Source organism: Oryzias latipes, chromosome 20 (genome assembly GCF_053564925.1).
Source record: "Oryzias latipes strain Hd-rR chromosome 20, Olatipes_Hd-rR_3.1".
Lineage (NCBI taxonomy): Eukaryota > Metazoa > Chordata > Actinopteri > Beloniformes > Adrianichthyidae > Oryzias > Oryzias latipes.
In genome coordinates, this window is record NC_136256.1 from 24,489,011 (window position 1) to 24,499,326 (window position 10,316).

A 10,316-nucleotide genomic window follows, 5' to 3' on the forward strand; every position below is an offset into this window, starting at 1 on the left:
TAAATAGCTAGAAAAAGATAGTAAAAAATATAATAAAGACAAACAAAACATTTGAACTAGTTCAGTGTGTGGCTACAACACATTTTAGAATGAGACTGGGTTGGTGGCTATGGGGGGGAAATGTTAAAATTCCCTTCATTAAAATTGTTCAACAGTATTTACAAAAATATAAGCATTATTTCTGACTTGAAGGTATGTGCCATTAAATGCTAAATATTAACAACAAATATTAAATATAAATGTTAAATCTGAACCTGTATCTAAATCCTACATATAACATCATATCTAAATCTAAATGTAAGCATCAAAAATGTTTAAGGTAAACATGATATGTTTTATCTAAATGTAAATGTTAAATACAAATCTATATTCTAAATGTAAAAAGGTTAACTCTAAATACTATATTTCAATATAGTATTTAAAGTCTATAGTATCTAAAGTAAAGTACATACCATTGTGTCACAGATAAGGCTTTTATTTTGGATAAATACTGACAGAATGTGACATAAATGCTGCACATACAGAAAGAAGTGTCTAAATGTGGTAAAATATTTATGAAGGGAATTTTTACATTTGGCGCCCAATAGTTTTCTCTCAAACGTTCATTAACTTACTCAAAAAGTTGCCTTGCATTTGTTCACTTGTTAAAACTTTATTGTTTTGCACATCTTATCCAACTTAAGAGTTTCTTTTTGATTGATAATTGAATGAATTTGGTAAGAAGTTGTGCTCTCAAGGACAAAGCATACAAAAACAAAGCATAAATATGTGAAAAAATAAAGATATATACAACATTTAAACCACTTGAAAAATCTCGTGTGTGTGTGGTTTTACTCGCTATTTTTGTGGCAGGTGTTTTTATCGTATAGAAGGAAGGAGTCTAAACAGGTTTTGTTGCAGGTGTGAGGATGTCTACCCTGGACCAGTACAGGTCTTGGATGGATAGAAGGTTGGAACCTCCTGCAGACCTGGTGGTTCTCTGCAGTCTGTTGTACTTAGATATCGTTTCCTGTGTTGTCTACTTCTTTAACAGCTAATTTACCACTCCGTCTGGTTTATTGTGTTCTGTCTGTCCCGAAACAGACAGATGGTCCAACTGAGGATCTTGTCGTCTTCTACAGCTTCTCCGCTTGTAGAAACAGAGGACAGACCATGCACAATTGGCGCTGTTCTGCAGTTAGTCTTACCACAGAGGAAATTAAATTACTGGGGGTTGACAGGCAATGTGTCCTGGGGTAAAAATCTGGTACCCATTATAGATCATTTCAAAAGCCTTGGGATTGTGGATCAGGCAAATCACTAAAGTGGCGACATTTTTGTATACATTTTAGTTCGTAAAGGAGGAAAACTAGGCCTCGGCCTTTATTATATACAATCCAAGAACGAATCCCTACATGCTTTTCAATTTTAGTAATAATATGTTAACTTATTTCCAACAGATCCATCCCAGTGGACACTTTTTTTGACCATGGTTCATCAAAGTTCAGCTGTTGGGTTTATCATGGGGCATTTCCCTTTAACAATTGCAGGTGCTGTGATTCCAGCACTTCCTGTGTCTAAAATCTCTGGCCTGCAGATGCAGATGGTCGATCAAAGATAGAGCTCCAGCTGCATCCTCCCAGACTAACGAGGAGCATCAAAGAAGTTTGACAGGACCACTCTTGTGCCTTTTCAGCGGGCTGCACGATGAATTTTGCGCTCAGATGCGCGAGCTCGGATAATAAGCTGACTGCTGAAATCCTGAGAGGTTTTAAAGAAAGCCAGACGGAGCGCAAATTTGAAGCAGAACATTGCATATCAGGTTTCAGATCATCATGAAATGTTTAAAGAGGACTACTTGCTTTTCTAAAAGCTTCAGAAGTGCTGTTATTTAAGCAGCAGGCTGGTTTAAGATTAGAAACGATGCGGATCTGATAAAAAAAACATATCCAGAGCTGGATATGTTACAGCCAAGCTGCTGCTGGTTCTCATTCAGGGGTTGGGACCGTATCTGCTGGGTCAAGGACCTCAGCAGTATGCTAAAACCTCACAAAGAACTCAGAAATTGCTGATTTATGGTCTTTTAATATAGATATCCTCAGAGAAAAGGTTACTGATGGCCAAATACAAATACTTCATTAGACATCTTTTCAAATAAGATTATTGGAAGTGTTTTTTTCTGCTGTTTTTGAATGCCGTGTCACACAACCACATACGTATATTTTGTGCACATTGCACAGAGAAAAATTGGTAATATTTGGAAAAAGTAAGAAAAGTGGTTTCTGTGTTAGATTTTCACAGATGTATCATGAAGGAACCAGGGTAAAACCACAGAAGTACTAATAAACCACGCTAAGAACACATTGGTCAACGTAAAAGCCAAATCTGGCCCAAAATGTGTGCATCAGTTACATAATTTTGTCTTTATGTGCGCCGGATATGCGATATAAAAGTTATATATTGGTGGTAAATGCACGAGAAGTCTGTTAGCCGTACATGGACACAAAAATTCGTACACATCTTGCAGAAATCACGTAACAATTGCGTTTAAACTACATAAAATACGCATAAACTGCGTAATTCTCAACAGACCACAATTTTTGACGGCGCATGTGGACAAATGACAAACGCACGAAACAATAAGGTAAATCCCGCATGTAACACAACACACCAAAATTTAATACAAGGAAAATGTGCACATAGTAGCTGTGTGATACGGCCTTAAAGAACATTTTTAGACTGAGCCACTTTGATGTCAACACTATGGTTCTGGCATTTTTTGATAAATTTAACTAAAATTCCACAATTTATGATATAATCTCTTTGAAAAAAACATTTTCAGAGGATTTTAATCTTTTCATGCTAAGAAATGTATTTAATACTCACACAGGGAGGGGAACGCACAGAATCGGACAGGTCCAATGTCTAGTTTGAAGCAGTAAAAGGGACCAACCCTTTTCGTGATGTTGACTGTAATTTCTATGGGATATTTGTCAGATGATTTCTAGCATCAGAGATGTTTATTGTCGGGGCAGAGTCCAAAATCTATTCAGTAATGCATTTTTGGAGCACAGCGAAGAGGTTCAATTCAATGCAATTTTCTTTAGCCCAATATTACAAGATTAGTTGTATTAATGAGTTTCACACCAGTCATTGTTTAAGAACATGAAATCAGTCATAATCCAATGGTAATGGCTAAACTAACTAAAAAGACTAAAGTAAACTGGACATCCCTGCCCTTAGACCCTCCTTCACGGTAAGAAAAACTCCTGAAATGAAACGGATTCCGGGGAAAAACAAATAAACCTCCGGGGTGTCCACATGAAGGAGGGATCCTCCCTCAGGACGGACAGGCAATGGACTAGAACTCTTAGAGAATAATTGGCTTATCTAACTCTACAAGTGCATGTTCATCCAGATGGAACTGGGGGACGGTTGGGGCCGCGAGACGAGCCAGAGGCGAGGTCCACGGCAAAGTACAGGAGAACAGGCGAGCCAACTGGAATTTGGAATCACTTCTGCTCCCATAGAGCATATTGGAAAAGAGGGACAATGCATGAATCCCACTGCACCAAACAGAAGTATGGAAACCTAAATAATAAATAAATGATCAAGATTAGAGGACAGGAGAAGTAAACGAGAATGGAGGACAGAGCCCCAGTGCACCATACTTTCCCCAGCTTCTAACTTCTAGCAGCCTACTAAGAACTAATTCTTATTGTTATTAAATTTAATTTTAAACATGGTAATAGTAATTCCTCTGTGGACAAATATGTATGATGGATATAATGAAAATTTCTAATTATTCCACCAAACTTCATTACAGTAGATAAGGTAGGGGGAGCAATAGGTTAAATATTCTCTGATTACAAGCTAGTCTGGCAATAAGCCTGTCCAAAGAGAAATGTTTTAAGCCTAACTTTGCATGTAAAAACTGTGTTGGCCTCTCTTCCATGAGCCGGGAGCTTATTCCATAAAACAGGGGCTTAATGACAAAAGGCTCTACCTCCAACTGTGCATTAAGAAATTCTGGGAACCACAAGAAGTCCATCATTTTGTGAGTGACGTGTTTTTTTTGGTTGGCAAGGCACTATGAGGTCTTTGATATAGGATGGGGTCATACCATGTAAGACCTTATAGGTTAAAAGGAGGATTATGAACTTGATTCTAGAATCAACTGGGTGCCAGTGAAGTGAAGCTAACCCTGGAGCGATGTGATCTCTTCTGCTAGCTCCTGTTAACAAACAAGCTGCTGCGCTCTGAACAAGCTGGAGACTTCTTATGAAACACTTTTAGGGCACGCTGTTAACAAAGAATTACAGTAATCCAGCCTAGACGTGACAAATGCATGGATGAGTTTTTCAGCATCACTTTTAGATAATATATTACTGATCTCAGCTATATTGCGCAGGTGAAAAAAATGCAGTTTTACACGCCTGTGATATATGAGCCTTAAATGACAACTCCTGATCAAATAAAACCCCTAACTGTGGAATTGGAGGCAATACTTACACCATCCAGGGAGGCTATCTGATCAGACAGAGCATCCCTCAGGTTTTTAGGACCTAGTATAATGACCTCCGTTTTTTCTGGTTAAGGTTTAGTTGTGCTCCTCTGAGTCCACCTGACCAGACTCCATTTCAGCACCTGTGTGAGATGTGCTTGAAAAACAAGTTTGATCCTTGAAAGCTCCACCTCACAACTCACGAGACTTAAAGGATCATCTGCCAACCTGACACTGCAGATGTCAGCAGAGTCCCAGGGATGACCTGCTGGCGTTGACCCACAGAGAAAACCCACAAAGTCAAACATCTTAACCTGAAGCTTTACATGCTCATAAAAAAAAGACAAAAAACAAAAGTGTTTTCAGATGACTACACAAAAACTCCCACAACTGAGAATGAGGTTTCATCTTTCCCCATTTAACAGTGCACACACGCACGCACACTCCTGCTCCAGTTGTGGCCTGCAAAGCAGAGCTTAGCCTTTGACCGAGACCCTGCATGCTGGGCCCTGCAGGGGGCCGAGGATTACCGTCTGTCTGGTGGAGATTAGACCATAAAGTTTTACCTGAGGAAGGCTCTGGAGTCTGTAGGAGACAGCTAAGTGTGTGAGATAGACTTGCAAACAAGCGTAGTGTGCTAACTGTGCACTAAGCTGCAGATATGATGCTCAATAACTCATAATGCAAATACAGTAATAGGATCTGGACGGCTGAGTCGATCCATAAAAATAGAACAATCCCACAGGAGCGTCTTGCTCACATCTCTGCAACTGCAAAACCTGCTGGAGTCCGTCTACAAGGTCCTTGAGGTAAATTCCTTTGCTGTGCTTTTTTTTTTTTTTTTTTGGTTCTGCTTTGAGAAAACTTTGCAACTTTTGAAAAAAATAAATAAGTATCACTTGGTGAAAATAATGTTTTGTCACAGATAAGTGAATTATTGCTGATAAAATGCTTATTTGTTTTGTTTCACTTTAATGTAAAAGAGATTCAGAAAACCATAAGAGTGGTTTCAAACTTCTACAAATGTAACATAGCAGAATGTTTTTATCATCCAAAGATTCATGAAATAATTTCAGGAATGCAATTTTTCCCCTTTTGGAATTTTTTTCATGCAGTTTCAACACATCCACCTTATTACTGCAAAAATACACGCATTTATGTAGCCACTTCACTTGTTTGTTTAAAGAAAATAAAAAGTGTTGTGACACACCAACACCCCATAGAGAGCCCCTCCATTTATTGCGCATCTGGTGATTTCTTCGAAAAGAAACTCAAGATATAACAGCGCCAGCCATTTTAACAGACAAGAAGAAAACACACACCTAGCAATTGAGAAAAATAAAACAAAAGTACAAAAAGGAGACAGTGTTAGCTGCCGTGAATGAGGACAACAGATGGAGAAATAGATGAGATAATATTTACATTGAAATAAAACAATAACATCTTGGTAGTTTTTTTGTTTTTAATTTATTCCCTCATTTCTTCCAAAATATAACTCAACTAATAACAGAATATTGGGAAAAACTGAATAAAGCAACTATTCTTACAGTTTGTGTTACAAGACGCCCGCCTCTCCCATCGGACAATGACACAAAAACAACAGCATAACTCATTCCTGGCAATTTTTTGAATAGAAACGATACAAGATAAGACAGTGTCAGCCTCCCTGCATGAGAACAACAGATGGAGACAGAGATGAGTGGATCTTTGCATTAATATAAAACATTAAAATCTTGATAATTTTCTTGTTTTTAGCCACAAGCATGTGGAAATATTTCCCTTTTCTTCCACAATAAAACTCGGATAATAAAAAAATATTGGGCAAAACTGATGTAAAACGACTATTCATACAGTTTGTGCTACGAGACACCCACCTCTACCATCGGACAATGAAACAAGAAGGGGAGAGGGACAAGAGGAAACCCACAAAGAAGAACTCAAGGAGGGTGTTGCGAGTCCCTCATTGAGGTGAAATAACCTAATAAGGACATATAACATTTTGTGTAAATACAACAAAAAGACAGATGTCATCCTGTTACATTTATCTAGCAGAAATACTTGTTTACTTGGCAAAAATATGGCTGTGCTAAATAACTTTTTGTCAACATTCTCAGTTCAGGTGGGTCAAGACTTCACACAAGGCTCTAAATTGAAGAAATGGCACCCCCTTGTGAAGGAATTCTCCTTCACTCTCTTAAAATCCTTTTAAAAATCATAGACCAAAAGTTATTTTCCATTTTGTTTCCAGAGCTTACACACGATGCAGAAGCTTTCAGCTCCCGTTCTGTGCATGGCTGTGGTCGTGTTGTACGTGGCTGCCTCTCCATCACCGAGTGAAGACGTGCTGAAAAGTAAGGCCACAACAACCGCACACATAAAAAGAAGAAAAAACAAATCCTGGAAAGATGGCGGGAGATGCTGAACACAGTGTGATTTGCTGATTCTTGCAGAGCTGTCTACAGCCGGGGAACAGTATTTGGAGGAGGAGATAAAGCAGACTTTCCTTGGAGTGAAGCAGGTGAAGGTTATGATGGAAAAGAAGGAGGAGAAGCACAAACGCCTGATGGAGGCCCTGAAACATGGCAGCAACAAAAAGATGGTTTGTTTGTTTTTTTTACATTTGAGGACAGCCTGCACACAATGAAGACATGGTTTCTGATGAAAAACCCTTTTACAAAGTTTGCCTTTTTGCAGATTCATGTCAGCTTTAGTTTTTCTGAGACCCACTACATTTTAAAGTAAAGCCACAGAAACCTCAAAGCAGCTTGTTTATTTTTTACAGCAGCTGGGATAAATGAACTGAGCGCCACATGTGTCTGGATTATTAATAAAAAAAATGTCTCTGGTTTGGGGGTTTCAAAAGGGGGTGACACAACTGGCAAAAGAGATGGAGCACAAACTTGAAGAGGCTGAGCAGCAGTGTCGTGAGTCCACCAAATCTTCGCTGGAGGAGTGCAAACCTTGTCTTGAAGATACGTGTAAAGCCTTCTACGCTTCTACCTGTCGCCGTGGCTTTGCCTCCTTCTCATTTAAGGTGTTACTTCAACTGCAAGAGTGTGACTCTTGTGTGGAGCAAGAGCATGAATTTATGAATCTCTCTTCTTACAGGTCGATGAGTTTTTTAGGAAGATGGTGACCCAGGCAGAAGCTGTTTATGATCAGAACCAGGACAAGGCAACTGCAGCTGAAAACCAGATCACGGAGGACAAAACCAATCTGGAGGTTCTCCAGGCTGAAGCATCGTTCTCCCAACTGCTCTCCAACATCAGCATCCTGTACAACCACAGTGTCACAGTCGTGAAGAAGATGCAGGAGGTGTTTGGTCATTCCTTTCTGGCAGACCTCAGCTCAGAGCTTCAAATAAGCTCACCTTCAGCTGCACAGGATGGATCAACCAGTGGGTTCTTTAAAACTTTTAGTTTGGATCACCTCCTTGTGTCAGCATATGACTTTGGGAAGGAGGTTCTGGAAGAATTCAGCTCCTCTATGTCTGATATGATGGGAGATATCCAAGGACCTGATGGGTTTTCGGATCCTCCAAGCAGAGGTATCTGATCCATGAAGCTCCACTCTAAGGAAATGTGGTCACTGACGTGTGCGGACATTTGAGTAACAATATTTTATGTCAATGTAAAAAGATGCAGGCTCGCTTTCTGCTTTTGAACAGCCTAGTGGATCTCTGTGCAGGCGGCTCCGCAGACAAGCGTCCGAGTGCTGGAAGCTCCAAGACTTGTGTGAGGCATGCAAAGATAATTTAATAAGAGGTAAAGCACCAAGACATGTGCACATGGCAAATATACCATAATTAATGCATTTAATGTATCATCCCCTCTCCCAAATGTTGGTACTTCATGTAGTTTTTGTTTGTATTTTGGCAAATTTGGTGAGAAAATCTTTCTTTTTTCATTATTCATTTTTCCGGCAGTAAAGGAATAAATTTAATAACAAATCAAAGTTCCTAAAGAAATGAATCTGTTGATTCTTTTGTCACAGAACTTTTAGGTAACTGATTATCCCAGTGTCCAGAACTTGTGTTATCTTTAAAAAATATATATATTTTACGTGAGTAGAATGCTGTAGAAATGTCTAAATTGGCATCTCAGGTGATGCTTGTGCAGATTTTCAGCTCTCACATCTGTGTTGGATGGACTACTGTTTTCTTCTCAGAGTGTCCGCATGTCCAGCAGCTGCACGCTGAAATGGAGGAGATGCAAACCCTGTTGAATGCCTCCAGGCTGCAGTACAACGACAGGCTGCTGCTGGTCCAGAGACACACAGCAGACACTCAGCGGTGGCTCACCAGCATGCAGGACAAATATGCTTGGGTCACTCAGCTGTTGAACACCACAGTGGACCCGAGTAGCACCTTCACTGTAATCACAGTACGTTTCAATTATGTTTTAGATGATTTTTTTATGTATGAATTCAGCCTTAAAATGTCAGTTCCCAGAAGAATCCATAAAAGTCCAGATATTGTTTTGATTTCAACATTATTTAAATAGATTAACACTATTAAGTTAAAACTTGCAGATTTCCTTTTCAACAAAATTTGAACTCCTTGTTTTCAGTTGAGTCAAGAGCAGAAGGTGAAGAACAGCAATCATGCAACAGACAGCAGTGTGGCCGTGTCCATTCTGGGCTCAGCACCAGTTAAGGTGCTGGTTACAGCTGAGCTACAGGTGGATGACCCCGCCTTCATCCAGTATGTTGCCCAGGAAGCTCTGAAACTCCAGAAACAGCAGATAAGAGGTATCAAAGTCACGTAATATAAAATTTTCCATTAAAATAGCTTTAAATTCATGCATAGTTGCACATATTTTAAACAAATCATCCAAATATTCTTCTATAAACATATGTCTTGGACAGAACGTTGTCCATTGAAAGTTACTAAACTGCAAAGCATAGACTAACATTATGTTTTCTCTGCAGGATTGAAATAATGAAACTGTCCCTTCATGCAGTTTCATCGGAGGATAAAGAAAATGCAGTCTGATGTTTTTTCACCATTATAAGCTTGTCTTTATAAACCCTAAAACTGTTCAGAGTAGACCTCTCAATCCCACATACAATTTGTGTTCTTCATGGTCATTTCCTGTAAATGTCTATCTTTAGAGTAGGAACTTTTTATGCAATAAATGATGCAATAAAAATGCTTATACCAGAATTGATTTGCTTTTTTTTATCAGCTTTTGAAATAGAAAAGAAAATTTCTAAAGTTTACCTCTGGCACCAACAAAATATAGTCACCATTGTTTCTAAATATGGACATAGTTGTGTTGGAGCTAGACGTCACCAGTAAGCAGTGGTCCAAGGTAGTGTGAGTCTACATTTATATGACAACCACTTTCTCCAATCAGTAGTGAGCTTGTTGGGAGGCCACACACCTACCACTTAAAAGCAGGCTCAGGAGAATCAAATCTTTTAGAAGTTTGATGTGAGACCACATGACATACCTGATTTGCCAGTTTTTAACTTGAATAACTTGCACTACAGAAACATTATCAAAAAATATTATTTTGTTAATTTTTTTCAGCAATAATATCTAAAAATAGGTGGAAGATAAGTATTTTTTTATTCTGACAAATATGTTCACTGAATAACAGCTACTTATTTCTCAAAATAAATCAGTGGGATTTTGGCTTCTTGGAACCAGCAGATACTTCCTGTTTGGAACACCAGGGGGGTGGGGTCAATCAATCAAGTTCTCATAAAGGTTTAAGGGTCAACCCCAGTCTAAAATTGGAAATTAAATACACACAGAAAGGATCCTTGAAAACGAATACAAACAGAAAGGATCCTTGAAAACGTTGCAGAAGAACTGCAACACAGGCTA

At 38.9% G+C, this 10,316-nt stretch overlaps 1 protein-coding gene across 1 annotated transcript; it reads left to right on the forward strand.

Moving 5' to 3' along the window:
* The first annotated feature begins 5,070 nt into the window (after positions 1–5,070).
* Positions 5,071–9,647, forward strand: LOC101162252 (clusterin-like protein 1). The gene is made up of 9 exons (XM_004081306.5): positions 5,071–5,292; positions 6,732–6,834; positions 6,934–7,082; positions 7,347–7,517; positions 7,592–8,030; positions 8,122–8,247; positions 8,651–8,865; positions 9,052–9,232; positions 9,413–9,647. Exons 2-9 carry the CDS (start codon positions 6,744–6,746, stop codon positions 9,421–9,423), a joined length of 1,383 nt encoding a protein of 460 aa, XP_004081354.2. The 5' UTR covers positions 5,071–5,292; positions 6,732–6,743; the 3' UTR covers positions 9,424–9,647.
* The last annotated feature ends 669 nt before the right edge of the window (positions 9,648–10,316 follow it).

Coding starts and splice junctions, on each gene's coding strand:
- LOC101162252 (XM_004081306.5), top strand. CDS start 6,744: ATGCAGAAGCTTTCAGCTCCCGTTCTGTGCATGGCTGTGGTCGTGTTG. Junction 7,083..7,346: donor ATGGCAGCAACAAAAAGATG/GTTTGTTTGTTT, acceptor GGGTTTCAAAAG/GGGGTGACACAACTGGCAAA. Junction 8,031..8,121: donor TTCGGATCCTCCAAGCAGAG/GTATCTGATCCA, acceptor CAATGTAAAAAG/ATGCAGGCTCGCTTTCTGCT.